Source organism: Mangifera indica, chromosome 4 (genome assembly GCF_011075055.1).
Source record: "Mangifera indica cultivar Alphonso chromosome 4, CATAS_Mindica_2.1, whole genome shotgun sequence".
NCBI classification, from domain to species: domain Eukaryota; kingdom Viridiplantae; phylum Streptophyta; class Magnoliopsida; order Sapindales; family Anacardiaceae; genus Mangifera; species Mangifera indica.
This window is the reverse complement of record NC_058140.1, coordinates 672,346-699,885: the sequence shown is the minus strand read 5'-3', so window position 1 is coordinate 699,885 and position 27,540 is coordinate 672,346. Positions and strand designations below refer to the sequence as shown.

General features: G+C 33.0%; 3 protein-coding genes across 3 annotated transcripts; 2 read left to right on the top strand and 1 right to left on the bottom strand.

Annotated features, from left to right (window-relative positions):
• The first annotated feature begins 2,961 nt into the window (after positions 1–2,961).
• On the top strand, positions 2,962–5,629 carry LOC123214029 (RNA polymerase II degradation factor 1-like). Its single transcript, XM_044633713.1, has 2 exons — positions 2,962–4,262; positions 4,359–5,629. The coding sequence occupies exons 1-2, from the start codon at positions 3,049–3,051 to the stop codon at positions 5,350–5,352; spliced, it is 2,208 nt and encodes a 735-aa protein (XP_044489648.1). The 5' UTR covers positions 2,962–3,048; the 3' UTR covers positions 5,353–5,629.
• A 5,305-nt stretch (positions 5,630–10,934) lies between these two features.
• On the bottom strand, positions 10,935–18,550 carry LOC123214741 (elongator complex protein 2). Its single transcript, XM_044634705.1, has 10 exons — positions 18,274–18,550; positions 18,097–18,184; positions 17,741–17,826; positions 17,346–17,499; positions 16,682–16,842; positions 15,906–16,583; positions 14,638–14,959; positions 12,363–12,580; positions 11,965–12,142; positions 10,935–11,621 (listed from the first exon to the last, which is right to left on the bottom strand). Exons 1-10 carry the CDS (start codon positions 18,418–18,420, stop codon positions 11,131–11,133), a joined length of 2,523 nt encoding a protein of 840 aa, XP_044490640.1. The 5' UTR covers positions 18,421–18,550; the 3' UTR covers positions 10,935–11,130.
• A 3,740-nt stretch (positions 18,551–22,290) lies between these two features.
• Positions 22,291–23,943, top strand: LOC123214978 (auxin-responsive protein IAA32-like). The gene is made up of 4 exons (XM_044635004.1): positions 22,291–22,768; positions 22,855–23,112; positions 23,356–23,464; positions 23,545–23,943. Exons 1-4 carry the CDS (start codon positions 22,594–22,596, stop codon positions 23,615–23,617), a joined length of 615 nt encoding a protein of 204 aa, XP_044490939.1. The 5' UTR covers positions 22,291–22,593; the 3' UTR covers positions 23,618–23,943.
• Positions 23,944–27,540: the final 3,597 nt, after the last annotated feature.

Sequence of the window (27,540 nt, the reverse complement as noted above, 5' to 3'; positions counted from 1 at the left end):
AATAAAATAACCGATTCGATCATCAATCTGATTTTAAAAATATTAATTTATTATACCTTGACTATAAACTTCTCTAATATAACCCTCCCACATTTTTTTTTTAGTGCGTGTCTTGCCAAAAAGAAATTATAATATGGGATTTGGTATTTTTAGTAATAAAAATTAATTATAATTTATTCCAATTAATTTGAAAATATTATTAATTTACCATATAAATTCTCAAAATTGTTGACAAAAGTAAAATATAAGAAGTGGGAAGCATTGAAGATTAGATTCTTATCCATCTATCCTTCCAAAAAGAATTTGTTATATTCCTTTGAACATTCTTATAATATTGATTCAACTTCTAAAATTACAAGTATATCTATCACATTTTATATTTTTTAAATAATTTTCATATAAAAATTAACAAATTATTATATTATTTTAAACGGGTAGATAAAAACTTTTTTAAACGTCAAAATTAAATGAAACGTATATAGTCTATGCATCTTAGCCTTTCATGTGATAAATATAAAAAATAATTTTACCTGATTTTGTATTATTTTATTTTTAATTATATTTTTATATATATTAAAAATATTTTTATACAATTTATTAAAAAATATATTTATTAAACTATTTTTATACTATTTTTCAATGTAATGAATAAGAGTTGTATGTTACATTGAAAAATATGAATTCTTAGTTTTTCGAAGTTTTTATTATTTGATATCAAAGCCACCATTATATCTCTTAATTTTAATTGTATGAAACTCCAAAACATGGTGGCGTTTGACATTGTAATATTCATTCATAACAATTACGATTTTAAGTGCAAAATATTAGATTTGGTTATATTGGCATTAGTATAACATGTGTTGACGAATAGGCGCGCCATTCATCGGCTCAAAGGGGCCCACCATCTCCCATCCTATTCGCGAAAACACGATCTCAATTCAACCCCTTTTTGTGTTGTCTACAGTATTCACACATATTAGTAGAAAGTTAGCACACACCAATCCGCATGGGTTTTAGAGCTCCAATATGGAGTGTCAATGGTGATACCTAACTTTGTAATCGCAAAAAATTATTTTTCACTTAAGTTTTAGCTCAATCTAAAAAATATACTTATAATAGATGAAAAATCTAAACACCCAATCATCCTTAAACTTATAAAGGTAAAATTGTTATTTACAATAATATTAAAAAAATATATAATTTTATCTCATTTTTTCTTAAAATTTAAAAATTAATATTTTACCCTCATATCTAAACATTGAAAAGTGATTTTTCTCCCTAAATCCTTAAGGGGGCGTTTGGTTTGGATAATAATTTATTACCAAAATAGAAATATTACATTGAAGATAAATTACTTAGAAGATTACTAGGTATAAATGATTATTATGTTTGATAAAATTTGATAAATATAAATAATTATTGTGTTTGGTTAAAGGTAATAAAAGATTACTAGTAAATTATTTTACTTAAATACCCTTGAATATAATTATTTTTAAATAATTTTTATATTATTTGTCATATTAATTAAAAATAAATTTATTTTTGTTTCAAAAAATTAATAAATAATAATATAATTATAATAAAATCAAGATTACCTTGATAATCTTTAAATACCTAAGATGAATATAGTAATCAGATTACCACCTATATTACCTGTCACATCAGCATTGGTAATAGAAGATTACTGTAATATTTTAGTGCTGACAAACCAAATAAGAGAATAAAAGATAAATTACCAAGGTAATATTTAAATACGGGAACCAAACACCCCCTAAGTTTTTTTTTTTCATTCCTCTATCCAACCATTGACAACCGGTGCAATGCATTGTTGGATAATGAAGCGTTGTCTAGTGACGACGAAACGTCTTCTATAGGTCATCACCTAGACAACTCTATCTTGTTCTTCTGTTGTTGCTTTGTCATTCATCGAAGAACATGACCGTATTTTAGGTTTGGTATCCTAGAAGAGAAAAGTGAATTTTTTAAAATTTAATCAAAGAAAAATATTAATTTTTCAAATTAAAAAAATAAGATAAAATTTTAATTATTTTAATCTTACTATTAAAATAATAATTTTATCTCTTAATCTTAATAAAAAAATTATAAATATATCTTAATAAATTTAAATTTTAATAAATATTTAAATTTTTTATTTATCACGAATATATATTTATTACTTTACAACTTTGTGTGGAAAATAATCCTTTGGCCACTTTGTAATCTTTACTTGAGTCGTTTATATGTTACGATATCAAATGAAAGATACAAGACTCACTGGATCGGTAGAGAATCAGCACGCAACTACGATGAGTACATGGGCGATGAAGTTCTCGACCGTGGTGGCGTCTGATTGTCTGCATCAAATCTAAGTCTCCAAATGATCAGAGATCGTACCAAATAACAATGATTCTTACCGCACCAACCCAAAAGGCTTCCCAAACACGTGAGACTCCCATGGTCCAACTGTAACCAATGAGTAAACTAGCTGTCAATCCATCTGACCGTACACAGTTTTGTTTCAACTTGGTCACTGTTGTTCTCACCTCTTCAATTTCCACGTAATAAATCAAGAAAATTAAAAAAATAATTATAGAATTTAAAAATACAGATACTTATACACTTGTATTTTTAAATTATGAAATAATCAACATGATTATCTGCCTCTAAATTTTAAGACTTATATTATTAATAGTATCAAAATTTATAACTAAATTCCTTATTATTTATATTAATAGTATCAAAATTATAACTAAAAATCTTTTTTATTTAGAAATTCTTATAAATATTAGCAAATTTTCATACACCTGTGTACAGATTAGCCAAACCCAACCCTGCCAAAAATTTTAAATATAATTTCAAAATTTACATTTGTCATCTAAATATATAAATTTTTTAATTTTCAAATTAAAAAGTTTATTTATAAAAAATGGACAGCTGGAGTAGACTAGACCAGACCACCAGGCGTGGAGTGCCTATAAGAACAATCTTATAAATTCCCATTTTCTCCCCCTTTTTTACCTCCGTTTAACACCAAAACCCCATTTCCCCATGGACCCACCACCTATCTCCGCCACCGTCGCCGCCGTCACTGCCGCCATCATCACCACCACCACCCCCACCCCTACCCCTACCTCCAACTCGCAAGCCTATGCCGACTCAGTTGATTCCTCTCCTCGCTCCCGGCACACCGATTCCTGGGATGATCCACCCCTTAACAACTCTACCACCGCCGCCAACGCCGCCACGAAACTTCGGCTCATGTGCAGCTACGGTGGCCATATCGTACCCCGTCCTCATGATAAGACTCTTTGTTATGTTGGTGGCGAAACGCGTATCATTGTTGCCGATCGTAACGTCACGCTCACGTCTTTAACGTCGCGTCTGTCTCAGTCGTTACTTAACGGCCGGCCGTTTAGTTTGAAGTACCAGCTGCCGTCTGAGGACTTGGATTCGTTGATCTCTGTTACGACGGATGAAGACCTGGAGAATATGATAGAGGAGTATGAGCGTACGTTGTCGAATTATCAGAAGACTTGTAGGTTGCGTTTGTTTTTGTTTCAGAATAACAAGCTCGAGTCCTCTCAATCGCAATCGATTCTGGAGGGTTCGACCAAGTCCGATGAGTGGTTTCTGAACGCGCTGAATGCGGCGGGTGGGCCTTTAAATCGTGGGTTTTCGGACTCCGCTTCGGTGAACTGTTTACTAGGTCTTGATGATGAGATTGTCACGGCGGCCACTGGAGGCGCGGGCGGCGGCGTGGTGGGGAAGAAGTTCCAAGATGTGCACTCGGTGCCGGATTCTCCGATGATGGAAACGACATCGTCGTTTGGGTCTAGTTCTTCATCGCCTTTGTTGGCGAATTTGCCGCCGATAAGAGTTCACGTCGAGGAGAATGTTAATGTTAACAGTGCTAAGGCGGTTCAAGATCAGAAACAAATGGTGGGTATTGAAGAGCAATTTGGGCAGTTGAATATTGGTAGTGCTGCAGTTGCAAAGCAGGTGGAAGAAGGGTTTGTTGTGTTGTCTTCTCCTCCGCCACCTCCGCCTCAGACCACGGTTGGAATGAGTGGGGTGGTGGTTTCCGGCGATTATATGAATAAGGTCATCTCTGATGATGAGAGATCGGATCATGGTGTGACTGTTGCGTATAGAAAACCAACAGCTCAGCCACAATCACAGCCTCAGCCTCAGAAGACAGGTGGCGGAGGAGGTGGCAGCGGCGGTGCTAGTTTCGATTTGCCTTCCCCAGATTCAGTTTCAAGGTTAGATTATATACTTTTTGAAACCTTATCAATTTAATTCGTGGAGAAATGAGTTGAAAGTTAATTATATTCTCTGTGTTTGTTAAAATGTTTTAGTGACAGTAGTCTTACAAATGCTATATCTCGTCAAAAGCCTGTGATTTATCAAGATCCTGTCATGCAAATGCAATCTGGCCCTAATAGGGTTCCTGTTAATCCTGTTGATGCAAAGATTAATCTCGCAGATCCAAATACAAATACTCGAGTTCATTTACAGCAAGTTCAGGATTCTGCTTCTGGGTATGTATTGCAGCAAGCTCAACTTGAACAACAGCAGCAACAACTGCAACAACAACAGCAACTACAACACCAGCTACAACAACAGCATCAGCAACAACAACAGCAGCAGCAACACCAGCTACAACAACAGCAGCAGCAACAATTTATTCATCCTGGTGCACACTATATTCAGCAACATCCAGCTGTGCCCATTTCACATTATTATCCTGTGTATCCAACGCAACAGCATCAACAGCAACATCATCCTCATCAACACCATCAGGTTGATCAGCAGTATCCGGTGTATTATGTTCCTGCTAGACAGCCACAAGTGGCTTATAATATGTCTGTGCAACAACCTAATGCTATCAGTGAAGCACCCACTAGTATTCCTTCTAGCCGGCCTCAAACTCCCGCTGGTCCTGCAATGGTTGCTCCTCCTTCAGGTTATAATCCCATGAGAAATGCTCATATTGGGAAACCTGAAATTGGTGGTGCAGGTGTATACAGAACAGCAGCTACAGGTGCTCCCCAATTGGTGCCAGTACCTACCAGTCAGCATCAACAGCCATATGTTGGTTACGCCCAGATTCATCATCCGTCTCAATCTGTTGCCGCTCCTACTTCTGCTGCTGCAACTGCTAATTACGGTTATGAATTTGCCGATCCTGCTCATGCACAGATATACTATACTCAGCCTATGGCTCCCACAATGACTGCTCAGTACCAAACCATGGCAGGTGCTGCTGCTGTTGTGTTGCCTGACACTTCTTCTCAGGTTTCCGCTGAGAACATCAAGCAACAACAGATCAGAACTTCACAGCCACTATAAAGTCTTTCAAGAAAGAAGAAACAATTTTGAAGGAAGGGTTTGGTTTATATACTATTTAAGTTTTCTTGTTTAGTGTTCTTATTATTACTGGTATTGGTTTGTGATGTATTTGTGATTAGATAATAAGGAACTGTGGATTTGTTTACTCTTTCTTGTATTTCATATCTCATAGGAAAGGATAATGGTCTGAAATTATACTCTGTAAAAGCTCAAAACTCAAATATCATGTTGCTTGTGCAGTTCATATATCATTCACTGAATAATCATTTTTTAAGTAGCTAGGAGAGTTTTTGAGTTAAGTGTTCTACGTTGTCTTTGATTGTATAGAACTCACTTTTCTGACCTAAAAACGTCTTCGTTTCAGGCTTCCATGTGATCATTATTGCTTGCTTGGTGAATGCTATTGTTTTGAATTCTCTGGAGCCTACATCTCCAGTTTAGCCATGCATCAGCCTCTTTTCCACTTTGATATCAGTTCTGACCAGAAAACTTCTTGTTTTAGGCTTCTATGTGGTCTCTGTTTTGTTCTAAGTTGATTCTACCTTTTGAATTTGCCCAGATTAAGATCCTCAGGAACCTGCATTTTTCCAGTTCACACATCCATATGGGATGAGATATTGCAAGATATTGTGTTCTTTGGTGTCAATGAAACAGGTACATGACAGGGGTAAGAAATGTTGTAACATGAAATTCACAGGGGGGTTGGGAGGACCAAGTGCAATGGATGTCTATCCTGAATGGGAGATCTTCAATCAAGGGGCTTGAAAATAACAACCCATTATCTGATTTATTTTATTTTATTTTGATTTCTTGGAATGTCACATGAGCTTGCTTTTGTTGAAACTCATGAGTTAGTGCTTCAATGAACTGGACCATAAGTATAGTTGAATTTGAGTTGAGTTGAGCCCGAGATTGGGCTAGCTTAAGTTTGGCTCGGCGAGCTCCCTTGAAGCAAGCTTGAGTTCGGATTGGCTTGTATTAAAATAATTTTATTTTAATTCGTATTGGTCAAAATGATATTAGTCACTCATTTTGGCCGTTTCAAATCAAGCTCATTTGGATTCATGAGTTTAGTAAGCTAAACACTTTCAGACTCAAGCTCCAATTGTTCATGGGTTCATGACCTTGCACAGGGATCATTTGTTTCAAGTTTGATTGAGTCAAGTTAGCAATTGAGCTCCAATTGGCTTGGTTCGGTTTGAATTCAATCATATCCAGCTGAGATAATGTTGGTGTATCTGCTACCTAAAAACTTACCCTATCCGGCAATACATATCATACCAAGTTTTGATGTATTTTGCCTGTCATGGGACCAAGCCACATTATTCATATGAAACTACATATCAAGAAAGATTCTATGGTCCCATTCTTTGGCCCTGTTGAGAAACCTATTTTACCAGTTCTCTTTAGTTGTCGCATCAAACAATATTTATATTATCTGTAACCCTACCCTATAATTGGATCTTTTTGTGATTAAAGATAGTTCCCCCGATGTTTTTTTTTTTTTCTCTATATTTTTGGGTAAATCTTGTTCTTTTTCGTGATTTTTCTCTATATTTAGTATTATAATTCACTAATTTAAATAATTTATTTTAGATTTAAATCGAGATTGAACTAATTTTTATTTGAATTAGACACTATATATTATCAAATTACCTTAAATTTAAAATAGTGTGTTACGATTTGACATGATAACTTTATTAGGTCCATACTATAAACAATCAGATTTAGAAACAGATATTCAGTCATAATCATACATATTGTTATATGTAAATAATAATATATTGAAAGGGATCATTTAGACCTTCAAAATTTTAAATACTACCATTTTGTAAAATAGATATTGCCCAACAAACGGGTCAAATTTTGCTTTGCGCTGAGCTGCCATCACCTTGAACTTTTTAAGGCAGTACTTGTCAAACTCCTCCTTTATTTTAATTCTCCATTTTTCATTTTTCATTTTTTATTATTTGGTCAACAAAATTATATGTATAAATAATAATATATTACTTAATTATTATATAAATAATAATAATAATATAACCCTTCCCTTATTTGGTTACTTTCCGTTATACGGTGCACTTCATGAGCTCACTCAGCCCTTCGAAACTCTATACGCTGTCGTTTCTTTGGATGCACAGAGTCCGAGACGCTGCCATTTGGCTGCTTATCAAATAATCTCTTTTTCGAATATTCCGGAACGACAACCTGGTTGGAGGAACTTTACGGCTCTTTTCACTTGATTTCTCTCTCTAAAATTGGAATGAAGATCTCATCAACAGTTGCATATGATTTCGTGGAGTATTTAGATCCGAATCAAATGGTTCGTAACTTCATATCTCTTGTATAACTATTTCTTGATTCTCTATCATTTTTAATTTTTTGAACAAGAGAAAAAAGGATTGCGTTCAATCAATAATCTAGTTCTGCTTTTCGATTCCTATCAAACTTTTCAATTCTGTTTTTCGATTTCTGGAAACCTTTCAAAAATCCAGGGGCTTCAACTTAGTTTTGTTTTTTTTTTTTTTGAACTATTAAATTACGGCTTCCTGAAACTTTTCATATGATCAAAATTAAAAAAAAAAAAAAAGAAAATAATAAAATTATATACAGTTATCAATATATTATTATGAGATTAAATAATTTTAAATAAAAATAAAATCATCCATTTATATAATAATATATCCTCATTAAAATACAAATTAATATACATTGTTATTGTATATCATGATCGAGATTAAAGAAAAATAATATTATATCATAAAATTAGATATTTATTATTTTTAATTTTAAATTATTTAATTATATGATAACATAATATTTATGTATGTATTTATATTCAATTGTCACTGGATGATATATTATTTTTATAAAATTTAGGCACAACGACATAATACATTGTATGAGGGATGTAAGTGAGCCAAGTCAGGAGTGGCTTGAGTAGGGCTGGATTCGAGCCGAGCCAGCTCGGGCTCGAGCTCGGCTCGGCTCGGTTCGAGCCCGAAACGAGCTGGGCTCAGCTCGGCTCGATCGAGCTCGAGCCGAGCCCGAGCTGGCTCGGGTTGGCTCGGTATATTTTTTTAAAAATTTTTTTATACAAAATGGCGTCGTTTTGATTTTTATATATATACAAAACGGTGTCGTTTTGATATAAAAAACGAGCCGAGCCGAATTCAGCTCGAGTCGAGCTTGAGCCGAACTCGAGCCGGCCCTCAAAAAGCCGAGCCGAGCCCGAGCTGGCTGCGAGCCGAGCTCGGCTCGGCTCGGCTCGAATCCAGCCCTAGGCTTGAGTTTAAATTTTCAACTGAGCTCATATTTGTTAGTTGGCTTAATGAGTTTACGAGATTGTGGCTTTATTCAAGTAAAATATTAATAAATTTTTAAAAGTTTTAAATATTACATTTAAACTCCTAAAATTTTATCATTTGATAAAGGTATGCATAATTCAGTTTAAATTGTAACACTAGACTAGACCGCTTAAAAATTATAGTTTGTTTTGTAAAATAGGTTTGGTTGAGTTGATAAATTTAAAAAAAAAAAAACAGTTTTCAATTTAGATTACAGTTTGAACGATTTTTAAATTGAATAAAACAGTTAATCGTATTTTTTTAAATATATATAACTATATTTAACAAAATTTTTTAATAAATAATTAAATGTATAACTTGTTTTTTAATATTTATTTTATTATTTTCTTTACATGTATATTAAATATATTTCATATTTATTTGATATATTTATATTATGTTATAAAATATTATAGTTTAATTAATTTTATTAAATAATATATATAATGGTAAAAATGAATGATTTTAATAAATTTAAACTGTATTTTTTTAGTTTGGTTTGAATTTAAATTAGTTTGATTTAGTGTAGAAACTTTTTTTTTTTCTTCAGTTTGGTTTAAAAAAACTCTGAACTATGCCAAACTAATTTGTACACACTCTTACCATTTGACTTTTGATATGAAAAGATAATTGTTAAATATATAAGTTATAAAGTTTAAATGTAATTTACGAATTCAAATGTAATTTTTAAATGGACTGTGTAATTTACTATTATATTAAATGGCGCATTTAATTTACGAACAAGCATTAATCATGTTTGTTTTAAACTTGAGCTTAAGCCAATAACTTTTTAGCTCAATAAGTTCAAACTTTTTGTTAAATATATAAGTTATAACGTTTAAATGTAATATTTTAAATTTATAAATTCACATGTAATTTTTAAAATGAATTCAAGTCAATTATATATATTTTACGATTGAGCTCAAGCACATAACTTTTTAGCTCAACGAGTTCAAACTTTTTCTAAATTTTAGTAACCCAAGTTCGAGCAAAACACCACTCAGTTTGGCCTGGTTACACCTCTTCCTAGCATCACTAAATCAGTTGCTATTTATGATGGAACTTGGTAAGAAAGGTCATAGGGTCGAGACATGACAACTGATGGAATATTCAAACTGTCATAGCATAGAATAATATCTGGAAAAGCATTGCCACCAAACATTTAGCGGTTGATTTGAAGGACAATGTTAACAGAAAAGTAGGATTCTGCTTTGTGATTCTTGTCACTAGATAATGATTCAATGGTCCAGGTGAAGGGTGTTGTTACCCTAAGAACATAAACCCTCATGGTATCGTGATAAGATTGTGGCCCCATTTTTATAGAGATGTTCAAAACTGGTTAACTGAATTGATATGAGTACTCTTAAATCAAATTGGTTTTTTAGTTCGGAGAAAACATTAAACTAAGATAAACTCGTTAAATGACTAATCTGTTTTGAATCCAATTGAATTTATCAAATAATCGAACCGAATTTTTAGTTAATTGCTTTTAAATTGAATTTCCAGATAAAAGATTGTTCTAATTTTAGAGTTTACATTTTCTTCACTTTTTGTTTGAATGACCAACAAAAAGGTATAGTTCTTTGTTAAGTAAGCACTCTGGAAAGAGTAATACTATGTTAATTTAATTCAAAATTATTCAATCATATAATACTATATTATTGTTGATACCCAATTTAGTATTTATTTTAAGAGCAATACTATGTGTACCCACTTTGGGTATACAAATATATACACACTCATATGTGTCATCATATCATTGGTTATTGTTTTACTCTTAATTCAAAATCATCCAATCACATGATGACACATATAAATATGTAAATATTTATATACCCAAAGTGAATACACATAGTTTTTTGTTATTTTAAATGTACATAATTTTATTGATCTAGAAAAGAGAACAAGCATTCCAACCTTGAAACTTCGTTTTTCTTCAAACTAGTTCCGATTCGGTTAACTGCCAAACTGGTAACCGAATTAAAAAGAAATAGATTACGAAAATCCTACCAAGTAACCAAACTAGATTTTCAATTAGTTTGAACACCGACACAATTTGGTTAATGGGCTTTTTTTATCACAGCAAGATTTTTGTACAGTTGGAACAACCCATGCTTTTTGGGATTGATCCACCATACGATCGGGAGGTAATGTTTCCCCACCAGTGACAAAGATATCCATGGAAAGTAACTTAAAAAGTAGGCATTCAATATTCTCAACTCAGACTAAGACATGTCTAGAACTCATGCAGACACCTTGCCACCATTACAAGGCACAAAATAATGAAATAAATAAGCCAACAAATAACAACTCTCAATTCATGGGTGCTTCAGCTTGTAAATTTTGACTGGTTTGATGACATTTAATATTGACTGGAAGCAGAGAAGGTTTCAAAATTTTGTATGTGGATACAAATGAATTATCTGACTAATCAAACAGTAATTTCAAAAACTCTTACACAGTGATCAGCTCCACAGGAAGCAAGCTGCATGCTCTTGCATTTTTTGCTCTTCTCGGGAGTTTTCCATGCCAGACGGTTAACTGCAGACACATGGCACATGAATGGATCAAGTTTTACAGCAATGGAGGCTGCTACACTGGGTACTGTAACACTGCCATTGTTGGTTCTTTTGACGAAGAGATTCCACAGTTCAATGAGTCCGCTTTCCATTCCTACAGCGAGAAATCCATGGTTTATCTCACGATCAAGACCAAACCACGAGAGGGCAGTGACACTGCTGTTGAACGGTGGCAAAGTCAGAATCTGTTTAACGGATTTGTTTTCCACAGCCCATATCTTCACTGTCTTGTCCCTTGAACCTGTTGCGAATTCATGACCAAATGGGTTCCAAGAGCATGACCATATTATTCTTTTGTGGGCCTCTTGCCTTGCGAAAAGTTGATAGTTTATTTCACCAAAATCTAAACAAGCATGACGACATATATAAGCTTTTGAAAATGATCAACAAAGAATACAATCCTAAACAGCACTGTTCATTCAAGTAGAGAGAACCTTAGTGACCAAAAACTTTCCAACAGGAATCAATCGGCTGTCTCTGATTGATCGCCAAGTAATGGATATATAACAGAAGGAGTTGCCCTTAATTTGCATGTTTATTATAATAAAGATTACCAATTTACCATTATTTCAACTCTCAAACACCAGCATACGGATTATAATTTCTTAACAGGTTTCACTAGAACAGCTGACCAAGAAGCAGCAAATAATAGATAGAAATATGTGAACAGTAAGGATTTACAGTACCTGTCCTTTGAATTGAAAAGACAGAGAACTGGCGATCCCTTGAGACGGACAAAAGGAGATTATCGTCATGCGAGAATTCCATCTGAGTCACTGTTAAGCTATGAGACTGCAAATGACCAACTGCCTTCCATGAACCCACTTCCCATAACCATATTTCTGCTACTGCAGTCAATTGGGCCTAGATGATAAAAATAGAAGAGAGCAGTAAATATATATCTCACTTTCTGTTCTATTATATCACATACAAGGCATCAGAATTAAAAATCAAAACTGGAAAATGATTGTCATTTCACATTTAACAAATGTTATTTATGAATGTCATCTTTGTTTTCATAATCAATAAATTTCCCTTGTGTGTTCTTTTTCATATAAAATGTATACAGTATAAATCCATATACCTTACATGATGAAGCAACAAGCTTCCCGTTGTGGTCACAGCATAGTGAAAACAGTTCATTCCCATGACCATAAAGTTTATGCGACTCTGGCCATAATGTATTCCATGCTAGCTGATCTTCAATGGGAGGTTCGGTAAACGTAACCGGAACTGCATCTGGAATGCTTTCAAGGGTGTCAAGACCGTTATTGCCAGTTCTATCTTGGGCCTCACGTGTAGCTGCATAAGAAAATGGCTCATTGAATGATTTATATCATATTTATCCAGTGGCTAATAAATAACAGAATCTTTTAATGTTTAATAGAAGAATGCAAAAGTGATAACCAATCATACATATTTTTTTTGGCTCCCCACCATTAAGCATTCTTTACATCTGTGATTTCTTTTCTCAGATAGGTTAAAATCACCTCACCTCAGCAGCCACGGACATATAGCAAGATAATATAACTTAAAAGAAGATTATCATCTTTGAGAAACAGTACAGAAAAATCAATCACAAGATACCACAAGGTTTGATCAGAAAAGTGGTATTACATAAAGTAGGGGCGGATTTGGGTCAAACTAAACACAAACTTAGGCTTGCTTGAGTTTCGATATGCTCAAAGGAGTTGAGTTTGAGCCTAGGCTTGAACTAGAGGTCTCCTCGTTACTGTGAAAATTAAATTTGTTTACCTTTCTAATATATATTTATAATGAGTGGGTGGAATATGTACCTTTCTACAATGGGAGTATGCACCTTTCCACATTGGAAAGTTACATATCTGACTAGAACTGGTATTTATAATATGCATATATAATGGGTAGCTAGGAGGGTGGGTGTGTATTTATAATAATATAATGTGTATTTCTAATGGTAAAGGTACATGTTTGGGTCGAGTGTGAATTTAGGGTAATTAATTATTTTAGCTATTTTTTACTCTACTTATACAAATCAAACCACTATTTTTTTCATTGTACAATTATAGTCAAATTTCTACATTTTTACGTGGTTGGCTGACTAATATAACATTCGGTCAACCACTTAGAAATGTAGAAAATAGTTGGCTGGCTAGCATAGGCCCGAACCAATCACTTAGAAATGCAAAAAGTGGTTGATTGATTGGCATAACACTTAACCAACCACTTAGAAATGCAAAAACTTGACTATAATTGTATAGTAAAAAAAATAGTGGTTTAATTTATATAGAAGGGGTAAAAAATGGCTAAAATAATTAATTCCCCGCATATTTATAATGGTATTTATAATGTATTTATAATTGATAAGTGTATACCTTTTCACATTGAAAATGTATATATCTAGGTGAATTATGAATTTATTATGGGTGGATAGGTGGGTGAATGTGTATTTATAATGGCTAAGTGTGTACCTTTCCACATTGAAAATGTACATATCTGGGTGGAGTGTCTAATTATAATGTGTCTTTATAATGAATTGGTGGGTGTGGATGAGTGTGTATTTATAATGTGTAATTCTAATGGGTAAGTGTGTACTTTTCCACATTGGAATAGTACATATCTGGTTAGAGTGTGTAGTTAATTTATAATGTGTATTTATAATGGATAGCTGAATCAATGTGTATTTATAATATGTAGATTCATATCCATCAAACCATTATAAATACACACTACTACTAGATATATACCTTTCCAATGTGGAAAAGTATATATTTACCGATTATAAATACCCATTATAACTACACATTATAAATACACACTCACCCACCCAACCACCTATTATAAACACATTAAAAAATCCACACTGCATTTAGATATGTACGTTTCCAATGTAAAAAACTACACTCTTCACCCACTAATTGTAATTACACATTATAAATATATACTCACCATTCACCCATTATAAATACATATTTGAAAGACAAATGTATGTAATTTTGTTATGGTTACGAGCCAAACTCAAACCGAGCTCGAACTTGGCTACTCATATTGAGCACAACTCCCTTGAGCCGTGCCAAACTTGAGCTCAAATCCATTCTTACCCCTATCGATTATAAATATACATTCACCTAACTATCCATTATGGATACAAATTATAAATACACACTTCATTCACCTATTATAAATACATATTGGAAAAGTAAATAAAATTAATTTTGTTATAGTAATGAGCTGAACTCGAGCTTGGCTCTATGAAAATTTGTAGGCTCAAACTCGACTCCCTTGAGCAGAGTCAAACTCGAGCTCAACTCAGTTCAAATTCACCCTTATTCCATCTGCAACATTGATTTTCTAGATGAGTAAGAGTGAAAGAGACTTACCATTAACATATATAGGCTTCTGTGACAGCCCAAGAGCAGACATATTCGCACCCAAAATCTGTATACCTACTTGAAGATCTTCAGGAAAACTAGAGTTTTGAGAGGTGGCATGATTCAAGGTATTCAAAAAAGACAAAGGAGCTTCAAACACTCTAGCAACTTTCTCATCAGCTCCACAGACAAATCGATGGTTACCCTTCGCTTGAATGATGGTCACACAATTAATATCATGACCATGAACTTGAGGGCGAGCAATTTCATGCCAGGAGTCCGTACTTGTGGGAGGAGCTACATCGTGCCATGGAGCAAATACACGAGTTGTCTGAAATGACAAATTAAAACATGGTTATATCTATACTGCATATCAAAATTAATTTAACAATTCATCTAGTGATTTTTAAAAAATTCAGATGCACCCATCTATAGCCACCTTTGGAATTTGAAATAACTTACTAAGGAATCAGTGCAATTGACTAAATAATAAGGGCACACCAGCCTTTTTTTTAAAAAAAAAAATAAAGGATTTGCTAGCAAGAATAGAAATGAGAAGCTTATATCAACAAACACCACAGAAATACCACTTAATGAATTTCTCCTCCAATTTTTCAAGAAAAGTTTGCAGTTTCTCCATTACTCTGAAAGATTTTTGTTTAGAAAAAACATAACCTTTCCCAACTCAAGATGCCCTAACTGATTTTTCTAGAATAGTCGTACAAGAAGGAACTTCATTAAATTAAAATACTTTTAACCTATTTATATATTAGAGTACAATCAAAGAAGGTCTTCTTTTCTTTGAAGTTGATGAGAGGGTCATTAGGCATAGGTACAAGGCAGGTCTCTACCAACATTTAACCAAGACCTAATCCCTTTAAATTTTTAGTGTAGGTTAGATGGTCATATTCCCCTTGTGTGGTAAAATGAGAATTTAGAAAGTAGCTAAAGCCCAAAAAAATTTATGAATATCTTCAAGAAAATACTAATGAGCTTTCCACACGACCTTCTCAACAAAGATTTTCTGCAGTTAGAAGCACATATGAACAAATTATTAAGATAGCTTACATGAATGCACACTGTTGCTCATCATCAAAAGCTAAGCTCATTTTTTCAAGAAAAAAAAAATCGCAGAGGTAATGATCTAAGATGCATGTTAAAAGGTATGCTTACTACGCCCACAATCAGTGTTAAAAATGTTACTGAAATGTTGCAGAAAAGATCATAAGATCAAGCAAGATGATGTTTCCATATGATAAGCAACATCTCACTATCACCTGGTCATGACTGACTGAGAGCACGTATTCACCAGACCTAGCCCATGCAATATCTGTCACTGCAGCAAAGTGCCCAGAGGGAACTTTTTGTGGTTGCCAGTTATCTACATCAACACCAACATTTTTCCACAGATGGAAAGATCCACCATATCCATGTGCCAAGATTGACTGAGCATCTGGGCTCCAATGGCCACCATAAAACCCTAGAGCAGAATGGCTTAATTCTCCAACAGTGACTACATTCATCCAGATACCAGTTGTCTTTTCAGGTTGCCAAATCATCATTGTTTTGTCCATTGATGCGGATAAAATGCTTAAGGGTTGTTTATAGGCCACCCCATCTGATGGTGCAGCTGAAGGAGGTTCCCACTGCACTGAGTACACCCAATCCTCATGGCCAATTAGAAGAGATTCCACTGATATTTGATAAGAGGATGAGCCAGCCACAAACACAGGACCTTCAATGTATGAAGCCAGGCTTATTTCCTCTTTCCTGTATGTACCCTGAGTGTTCGCTGAAGAACCTCGTAAAGCCATCTTCCATATGCGTATGACTTTGTCCTGAGATGAACTTACAAGAAGAACAGGAGTTGCCTCTTCACCGTTGCATACAGGTAAAGAGAAGTCCAAACTCCGAATCCAATCTGTATGCCCTTTTAACTCACAAGCATGAACAAACTGCATATAATAAAATAAATAAATGTTCAAATACCATTAGAAAAGAAAAAGCCTACACAGGAATCAGATGGTAATACATATAATTTGAAGTTAGATACCTTTCCGGTTCTCTCCCCACAGTAAAGATGAACCTTATTATCCAAACCCCCCATGGCCAGAACTAAATGCCTATCATTTCCTGGCAATTCTGCTAATGAGAGTGACACCATAGCCTTTGAACCAACAAAAAGTGAATCCAGACATGATAATTTGCAGTCACCTGAAAGGATCCAGTATCCTTCATACAACCCAGATATAATTGCTATAAAATAATAGTATATGCTCATAGTATTTATTGAGTTCAACAATGACGTTACACCCAAAGCCTGTAATTGAGTTGTTTGCATTCAACATTGCAACCACAAGTTTTAGCCTAAACAGAAAATTTTAAGGGTTTATACTTTCAAACTCAAACCAAATTGACTAAACAGACATATGATAGGTTGTATTATATATCCCATTAGCATGGTATCTTCCATCTCAAAATTATTATGAAGAAATACAAAAAATCTCAAACATCGTTAAATGCCGAAATTATGTAACCTAAGGGTGAAAAACAGCAAAGAAAGCTGCCTCTAAAGAAAAGTTGTAATAGAATTTTCAGCAACCCAACTATCAGGTAATGTGATAAAAGGGTACCAACAAAATGACTTTATAATTCATGCCTATCACGTCCACACAAAGAAATATTTATATTCATTTCAGCAAAAAATTCTGACCTACCTCCAGGAGTTGTTGGAAGAACCACCTCCCAGATATAAACTGAACCATCAGAAGAAGTAGATGCAAATATGGCATCAGTTTCTGAAACCATAATACCAGTAATGCAAGTAACACCTTTTTTGTGTGATTGTGGTAACTGTAATACATTCTTCCACTGGAATCAAGATAAAACAACACAATCAACAGAAGTTACTATGCCCGATCATTCACCATATCAACATGTATACACTAATCTTTAAAGTTTTATAAGTGCAAAAATGCACATCAAGCAAAAAAACACATAAATTCCCATTTACACATGACATGCAAACCTATGCTGATAGGTATAGCCCTAGCTTTTACAATCTAACAGATCAGAAAGCTAAACAGAAAACTTCAATGAGACATAAAAATACCTTTCCATCAGCAAGGGATAGTTCCCATAGAATAATCACACCATCAGTATCTCCAGAAAGCAGATAATGATGCTCAAAATGTTTAGCTGTGAACACACAACAAAACCATAAACATTAAAAACAAAATCCTAATTTGGAAACAAATACTCTCATTTTTCTCCACCATTTATAACCAACCTGTAAGTGGCCAGTAATTAAGAACAGAAACTTGCAATCGAAATACACTTATTTAAATGTAAACTTATTCCTACTAATCCTCTCATTTTCTACTCCCGTTCCTCACCAACTAATTAATACTAATTTTTAACTAATATTAGAGCACAAACTTGTATTTGAAAAGCACAAAAAGGGTGTACCTTTAAAGGCAAACTTATTACTAGGAAGCCAGTGGGTGCAGTTCACAGAAGCTTTATGACCTGGAAGCGTAGTCAGAATCTGAGCAGTCTGTCAAATATTTTATTAACAAACAAAGTCAGCTTGATATTCATACATATGGAAAAAGAAAAGCAAAAACAAAATGGGGTTGGGAAGACCTTGGGGCAGAATATAACGACGGCGTTTTGGGAGCCAAAAGAGACGAAACCACAGGCACCCCATGATATGTTGTTGACAATTCTGTTGCAGCCTGCTCCTATGAACACTCTGTTTACTTCTACTTCACCACTAAAATTATTACTCATTTTAATGAGATAAAAAAAAATCAGAGAGAGAGCGAGTTCGATTTCTGTAGCAGTAGCATTGGCAGAAGGCGGCCAAAGTGTTAAAAGTTTAGATTTTTAGTTCTTAGCTAAGTTTGGGAAAGAGAGGAGAGGCTTGAAGGAGGCCTCGACATGAATTATTTTTTAAAAAAATGAGTGAAAAGAGTAAAGTGGTTTGGGCCACCCGGCCCATGTTCGTTGGATCATGCCGCTGGATACGGGCTGTGTCTGTTCTCACCGGATGGGAAAAATTTTGATAAACCTAGCGCTTTCGATTTGCTTTATTATAAAAGGGCCGTTACTATTTTTCACCGGAACTTTGATAAAACGGCCATTTTTTTAATTTAAAGGTTTTAAAAAATTATTTTTATACTTATTTATTATAAAATTGATAAAAAGATAAAAACATCATCTACCCTTATTAAACTAAATAATAAATTTTTTATTCACCTTTGATTAATTATTATAAAAATTAAAAAATTATAAGTTATCGATAAAATTATTCCCCTCCGCAATAAACCAATCAACATTTTAACTTCTCGAGATGGTGTGACTTGGCCTTTCCATTGTTATTGCATTTTCAATTTTGTGCATAACTTTTAATATTATTGTCTATGTTTACTGTTAATTTACTCTAGATCTATCCGAAGTTACTCAAATTTACCCTATACGTTGAAATCGGCTACTAACAAGCTTCATGCTACTTGAATCTTACTGTATCCACCAATTCTGAGACGTCTTGTCATCGAACAAAGCTTGGGCACATCCAAATTTGCCAATTCCATTGACTGTTTTTTAATAGTTAAAAAATGAGAAAGTAGAAGATAAGGATAAAAAATAAAATAAAATAGGGAAAAAAAAAAAAGTAGGTGGGTGAAAAAAATTTGTTTATACTGTTGAAGGTGGAAGTGATATAGACTATGTCATGTATTGTATAAATAATAAAATTATGTATACATATTTTTATATATAATTTAAATATATAGATGATAAGTTATTATGTGATTAAATGATTTTAAATTAAATATAAAGTTACACTCAATCAGAAGATAATATATCATCTGTGTATCTAAATTATATATTAAAAATATATATACATAGTATTACTCTTTTATAGAGTGACAAAAAACTTTTTGCCTACTAAAATGATGAGTGAAAAAAATTAGATTTTTTGAACTTAAATATGAGAAATCTGATTTTCCATAAAATTCAAGTGGGGATATATCATTTGACCTTTATTAAATAATTAATTTTTTTTTTTACATTGTATCTCAAAACAGTTTTATTTATTTTAAAATTATTATTTCTAATCTTTTAAAATTTCACAAAAAGTTTATAGGGTGACGGTTTTTGGATTCGCTTGTTGTTACATATCAATTTCAAAGTTTTAAAAGGGTTCAAAAAAGAAATAGTCACAATTACCGCATCAATTCATCGTCTAGGAAAATATGTTAAAATTTGAACTTTATTTGAAAATAATTTAATTTTAAATTTAATTTAAATTAAATTGAATTCAAATATTTTAAGTAATTTAAATTTATTTTATTTTATGAAAATAAATTTAATTCTTAATTCAAATTTAATTCATTTGATTTAAGTTTGAATTCGAGATCAAACAGTTTAAATCAAATCCGCTCATTCGGAACCATCAAGAAAAATGAATGAGTTAAGTGGCAACGTGTCCGTTTTTAATTTCATATTTGCATAGACCACCACGAACAGTCTCAACGCAATCAGTCTTGAGTAGCAGAGTTGAGAATGGGCAAGCTGGGCCAGGCAGGAGACAAGACAGCCTGACCCAATTTCAACACAACTTAACACAGTCAAGTCGAACCTGACCTTGAAACATGTCATGGTCCGGTATGGATTAGGCTGTAAACTCTGAAGGTTTGCTCAGGATTTTGGCCCATTTGGTCGGCCTGGTTGAGACCCTAATGTAATTCCAAAGTTACAATACATGGTCTGGTCTGGATTCGGCTGCATTCCTGCCGGTTTGGTCAGAAATTCTGGCCCATTCTGTCAGTTTGTTACTAAATTGGATCTCAAACTCGTGGCAGGTCAATTTCAAATGAACAATATAGTTCAACACAAATGTTGTTTCACAAATCACAATAATATTGTAAGTCGAGCCGATCTCAGCTTCAAATCGGATTCGTTTTCCTCATTGTTTAATATAACATTAGAGAAGATGAAAAAGAATTGTAAATAGGGTAAGATTCACATTTAGTCTTCACATGGAATAACCAATGTGAAAATTTTACTTGACTAGACTTAAAAATGCATGAGATATTAAGAGATTTCTTTAACTATCAATCCAAGTTTTTAGCTTTGATGGTACCTTGTACATATGTGGTAGCAAAGCCATTAGGGTTCGAATCCCATCGGGGGTGTGAGTGGACATATTTATAAAATAAGACCCACATTTAATTCTCGCATGAGACAACTAATGTAGAGACGTTAAATATGTCTTTACATGTATACAATATATCATTAGAGCTAAAAACTTTATTTGATAGTAAGAGGAATTCTTTAATCCCTCATGCATTCTTAAGACTTCACATGATTCACCTTGTGCATATGGCTAAAATGGCTAAAACCCGTTGTAGACATCGAAAAGAGATTAACTTGGGATTGACTTATGATTGAACCAAATGAATCGTGTTAGATACCAATTTGACTGTAAAGTTAGATTAATTCAATCGTCATACTGATATTAGGATGATTAAAGTCTATTTTGAAATTTTAATTATATCATATATACATCACTAGGTCACTCGATTAATTGAATTGGTAAACTGGTGGACGACAGATTAAAATGATCATACATAAAGGGCAAAGAGAAGTGGGAAGATGGGATGTTTACCAAATTTTGTCTCCTTTGCAAAAACACTGAATTTTTGTATGAAAGAGACCACCCAACTAGAAGATGTGACACAAAAGTAGTTCAACATTACAAACACTTAACCTCTCTTACTAGTTTTTGCCATTATCATCCACCCTTTACTATTACACATTTGTGTTTATGACCTACCGATTTATTAGCTGATTCCATCTAATATCATTGGCACTGAATAATTTTAAATGATTTTAATTAGATTTTTTAGTTTACATTGTCGAAACGTTATTCTTTTTGTCAAGACTCGCTCGATTTTCATACTTTAATCCAACAATTGTTTATAAAAATGTAGTAATGTTATTCTTATACAATAACACTTTCTTAATGAACAAAATAAGTTTTAATAACATCATAGATTAGTAAAACTTATGAAACATTATAATTTTCAGGGAAAAAACTTGAGTTTTAGTCTTTTCTGTACATAGTTTAAGTATCTATTTTGTTAATATATGTAATTTATTTACAAGAAATATTTGATTTTTGGACCAAGTTTTCTCACACTAGAAAAACAATTATTTTTAAGAATTATTTTGCTATTGAAAATACCAAAATTTATGTTGTAATAGTTTCCTCAACAAAGGAAGCTTGACCTAATAATCCAAAAACAATTAGATTTTGGATTTATTTTGTTTATACAGAGGATATATATAAAATTTCCTTCCATTTATGCCCTCATTTTACCTCACTGACCTAAAATAAATTCCTGGTTAGAGCTCTAACTCTGACAGTTTGGCTCGCGGGTGATACTGTTCACCCCAGTGACACCGTTTATCTTACTGGCAGCTGTACAACGATACTTGAGCGAACCCACCCTATACAACAGTAGCAACAAAATGTGAGCTTTAATGGCAATGCAGCAAGTTAGCAATTAATAAAAGCACTTTTCAGTATGCAGATTTTTGTTGGTACATCAGAAGTTGAATTAAATTTCAAAGCTCTAGAGAATGAGAAGTAGCCCACCCGTTGATCAGTGTTCTCCGTGGATGTGTTCTTGAAAAGCAGAAGCAGTGTATCAATGTTGGGTTGCAGGATCCAAACAAACTTTTGTTAGAATCACTTTGGCCATCCCTTGTTCTACTATTTTCTAGCTTTCTTGTTTGTGTTTCAGCTTCTCCATGTTGACACCCTTTAATGATTGATCATGGGAGAGAAACCCCCTCTTATCTTCCTTGTCCCTTTGTCTTGGCCCCCACTTTCTCATTCCCTCATTACTGTCAGCTTCTCAAATGAGCACTTTTCCCTTCACCTTCTGTACATAAATGCTTCTGCTTTTCACTTATACCAACAACAAAATTTCAATGGAATCCAACTTCCTTCTCAACCCTTCAAGTCTCCAGTCAGTTAACTATCAAGCTAAGGAAGATGATGGCCTCATCGATCTCGGCCTCAGCCTTCGAACTCTGCAGCCTGAAGCTTATCATCCAACTCAACATGGTATGCATTTTTCTGAATTTTTCTTTTCTGAAAGAATAATGTTGTGACTAGATTTTAATTGGAGTTTGATTATAATTATGTGGCAGTGGTGGGCATGGAGGGATATGGGGGCTTTACAGAATGGCCACAGGCTAATCAGCAGCTGAAGAGTTCAGGCAGAGGATTTCCAGGGCTGATACCAGATGACAGCAGCGGCAACGACGAGGAGGCGGAGGGAATCCAGAGCAAAGAGAGGTGGGCTTATCTGAAGGTTAACATGGATGGAGTTATGGTGGGAAGAAAAATCTGCATTCTTGATCATGGAAGCTACTCTAGCCTGGCACATAAATTGGAAGAAATGTTTGGTAAGTAGGAAAAAAGCCTCTTCAGGATCTTTCTTTCTTGATAAATCTTCAGGATCTTTCTTTCTTGATAAATCTACGATCATTATATCCGGTAAGTGGAGGGATTGACATGGCATTGCTGGGTCTCGAACCTATTCCCTCACTTGAGGATTCCAATGACTCATCCCCTCAAGCCAACCCTTAGTCTTCCTTCAGGATGTTGACATTTTTAATTTTTCTGAAAAAAATTTTCCTTGATTCCAGGGAGAAACTCTGCATCTGGGTTGAGATTATTCCAGGCTAGTTCAGAATTTTCCCTGTTTTATAAGGACAGGGAGGAGAATTGGAGGCCTGTTGGTGACGTTCCCTGGAAGTAAGTTTCTTCAAATTTCTTAAAATTTTTCAATAGATTGTGCAGCATTATCAGCCAAGTTATGGTTTGATTCATGACAGAGAGTTCGTAGAATCTGTGAAGCGGCTCCGGATTGCACGAAACCGAAACTTTTCTTCTGAATCGAGCTTCTGATTAGTAGTTTGTTCTGAAGAATCTCTGAGCATCACTGACTTGAGTTTTTGAAGCTAAATAGAGAGAAGGCATGTTGAAATAGAATGGCACCCAGAGAACACTGTCAGAAGTTGGTATGAGTTTCATATATATATATATATATATGAATTGTTTTTGTTATGATAAGAATGGCAGGGATTCTTAATGTTATTGAAAGTTTGAAAAATAATTCATGAAGAGTTCCCTGGTGATCATAATGCAAGCGTTGATTTTGTACATTTCATGGTGAAGTTTTAATAGGTTGTTCAAGCAACAAAAATACTTAAACACATTAACAAGGGGGTACAAATCTGTGTAGAAACGTTATTGTGTTATTATCAGATTATATAATTTTGAGTTAGAGATAAACTAACACTTAACACAAAATGATGTATTAACGTTTGTATCTTCGTTTGTTTTGAGTGAAAAACAATTACGTAAAATCTAGATATAAATACGAGACTCATCCAATTATTTCATTAGATGAATGTATTTGTTGAATGAACTAAAGAGTATGCAGAATCAATAAAACAAGCAAATTATACACAAACCAATATAAATAGAAAAAAAATACATAATTTATTTTGGTTCACCCGTAACAAGAGTACGTCTAATAGAGTCAATATTATTTGAATATTTTATTTATTTATTGCGTTACACCGAATATATTTAATAATGAATTGTTATTTCACTTATACAAAAGAACTAGAATTTTTATCCTTAACAAAAATTCTATTAGGATTTTCATTTCCAAAAATAAATAATAAAATGAGTCTTTATGGGTCAAGACCAAACCGCTTATGAGCTTTCTCCATCCACTGAGCAGGTGATAGAGTATAGACTTCATGCGTCGCTTCTTATAAATGTAGTGATTGCCATTTCCATTATTAATCAACTTATATCTCTTCAATGAAATTCTTCTCTTTGTTTAGATTTGTGGGAATTGATACAAAAAGGGGCTCAACTAAACATGATCGAAACATAGTTACTAATATTTTATAATAGATAATATGTATTTTAGAATACGATATGATATAGATAAAAAATGATATGTATCACAAAATATATTGAACTAATACAATATAATGAACATTTTTTATAATATTTTACATATAATTGATACAGATCGATACATTTTTTTTTTAAAAATGATGATACAATAGAGTTGTAAATGAAAATTTTTAAAATTTTATGGATACTTGTAATATTTTCTAAAATAATGATGTGTCAATTATAATTTTTTATTATCTTATTATTTTAAAGGCATGTCAAACGATACGATTCATGATATATAATATGAAAAATTAAGTTTTCTTTACACGATTTGACTATCATGGACTTAAGTCATAAAATATGATGCATTTGACTTGTCTAATTCAAAATTCTAATACACCGATTTAACACGTTGATAATATTTTCTTGTACAAATGGTTGAATATTAATATATACAAATAAATTAAAGTGTCATAAAAAAATAAATTTATTTATACATATAATATTACTAAGTATATTTAATCATAATTTGAGAAATCTAATTTATAGACAAGGTAATCTAAGATTGAATTTGATCCAAATCGATTCAAGTCTAGATTGAAGAAACTTAATTCAAGTCAAAGATTACACTCATTTTATAAAACGAATCGAGTTACATGCAAGTTCAAGCTTACACAAATCAAAAGTAAAATAAAATTGTTTTTGAACAAAGTTTAAGTCTCAACTTGTTAACCATGAACTAATCTTTAGCTAATTCTTTTATATTCGAATTGATATTGAATTAAGCCTTCTTCGGCTTAGTCCAAATCCAAATCAAATCCACCCGTAGTTGATATGACATAATAATCAAAAAATATTTGAATACAAGGGTATACGATAATTACCCAAAATCAAGAAACTAAAACTCTCCAATCAAGTTTAGATTGAACAAGCTAATTTTGAGTCAAAAATTACGTTTATTTTCATGAAATAAGTGAGTTATATTCGAGTTTAAATTTATTTGAATTAAATCTAACATAGAATTGTTTATAAATTAAATCTAAATCCCAATTCATTAATCTTAAATCGATTTTAAATTCACTCTTTTATATTCCAGCTCATATCAGATGAGACCTTATTCGGACTCAACCTAAATGTAATCCAGCGATACAAAAATCAAGATTAATATGAACATGAAATACTAAAAATCATGCTAGCTGGACTAACTTGAGTTCTTGACCAAATAAATTCAGCCAAGAATTTCTTTTAATAATTTTGTTAAAAGTCAAGAAAACGACAAATGTATTAATAATTATACCCAAATTAACAGCTAAGAATAATTGTGCCCTTTGATCTGTGGATTCCATTGCCCTCAATTTACGCAGTTTCTTTAGCCAATCGGTTGGAAACTATGGAGAGAAAATGAGTTAAATACGAATTAAGTTATCGAATATAGTTTCAATTTGAAACAATCGATTTCGGACACAATCAAATAAATATACCCAGGATTTGAAATTATAACTGATTAGAAGAATCTGTGTAAGATTAGAGAGTCGATATTTAAACTTAATTAAAAAATAATTTAATTTTAGATTTGACATAAACAATCTCAAACTTAAATGTTCGAATTGGTTCGAATATAACATGAAGAGGGATGAATGTTACTTTATTGAAACTAAGGTGCTTTCAACGTGGAAATAGTGAGGTAGCGAAGATGCACGGAGAATAAAGAGAGGTTTGGTTCGATGGGGGACAAAAGCTTCGCGAAAGTAACAGGAAGACAGCGTAACTAGGAGAAGGACAAAGACTAGATAGAAAATTGTATGGTGAGTGGAAGAAAGCTCACGGCCATGACAGGGGATTGAATATGTGAATCAAGCCATCACTCACGGTTCATTAATAATTACAATAATGATAAAACCATAACCTCTCTTAATTAACTTAATACAAAATGTTCTCTCTGTATATAATATTCCATCTCCTTATCATTTGGACGGTAGTGCGACAGTCAATATTTGAATTATTCATATATTCAAATCTATTTGAAGCAAACCTAATGAAAATTAGACATGGATGACAACGGGGTATGGAGGGGTCAATACCCTAATCCCCATACTTGTCCCCTTGAGTGAAATATTTCTTCATCTTAACGCTATCCCTTTAGAGGAGGATAGGAAATTCTTGTCTCTTCCTTATAAGAAAAATTTTCTCTCTTTCCTCTTCTCATTTGATAGAAAATAAATAAAATATTTATTTATTGTCAAGACATATTTGTGATAATTCAAAATTTTAAGTGGTAATTCAATATTTAAAGGTTAAGGGGCATATAAGAGAGAGAAAAAATCAGAAAAAAGATAAGTTTGAGATATATTTATCCTCAAATGTCATCACTACGACTAATTCAAATTCAATTCTAATCTAGAACTAGGGTTGAAAACTAGTTGAACGACTTGCAATTCTGCTTTATTATTGTCGAGCCAACCTCAAGCTTGTTGTTGTTGACATGGTGAGCTTGTGGTAGACATCCCTAAAAATTTAAAATCTTACCTTTATACCTATATAATTTATATATTCACTTCAAATATAAAGGATAATTAATAAATATAAATTAAGTTATAAGGTTTAATTATAATTGTTTGAACTGAGTTCAAGCAACCGTTTCTATCTAAAGCTTAAGACTCCAAGTTTCAAGCTCAAGTTTGACATATATTCATTCATGCCAAACTCGAGTCCAATACTATTTAGCTCGAATCGATTACAACCCTATTTGAAACAATGAGCTCAAATTGACTTAAATAATAATAGTGACACTAAAAAGGATGATATGTTATCAGAAAAGGTGAGAAAAGAAAAATTACCAAAAAAAAAAAACTCTATTAAGAATCATCCACAAGCCTCCAAACTCGAATTGAATTAAAATTTCAATTTGAATT

Excerpts from the sequence above, each read along its gene's own strand:
- LOC123214029 (XM_044633713.1), top strand. The coding sequence starts at position 3,049 with ATGGACCCACCACCTATCTCCGCCACCGTCGCCGCCGTCACTGCCGCC. Across the intron at positions 4,263-4,358 it reads TCCCCAGATTCAGTTTCAAG|TGACAGTAGTCTTACAAATG; the intron begins GTTAGATTATAT and ends AAAATGTTTTAG.
- LOC123214741 (XM_044634705.1), bottom strand. The coding sequence starts at position 18,420 with ATGAGTAATAATTTTAGTGGTGAAGTAGAAGTAAACAGAGTGTTCATA. Across the intron at positions 17,827-18,096 it reads TAATAAGTTTGCCTTTAAAG|CTAAACATTTTGAGCATCAT; the intron begins GTACACCCTTTT and ends GTGTGTTCACAG. Across the intron at positions 16,843-17,345 it reads TCTTCCAACAACTCCTGGAG|GTGACTGCAAATTATCATGT; the intron begins GTAGGTCAGAAT and ends GGATCCTTTCAG.
- LOC123214978 (XM_044635004.1), top strand. The coding sequence starts at position 22,594 with ATGCTTCTGCTTTTCACTTATACCAACAACAAAATTTCAATGGAATCC. Across the intron at positions 22,769-22,854 it reads TTATCATCCAACTCAACATG|TGGTGGGCATGGAGGGATAT; the intron begins GTATGCATTTTT and ends ATTATGTGGCAG. Across the intron at positions 23,113-23,355 it reads TAAATTGGAAGAAATGTTTG|GGAGAAACTCTGCATCTGGG; the intron begins GTAAGTAGGAAA and ends CCTTGATTCCAG.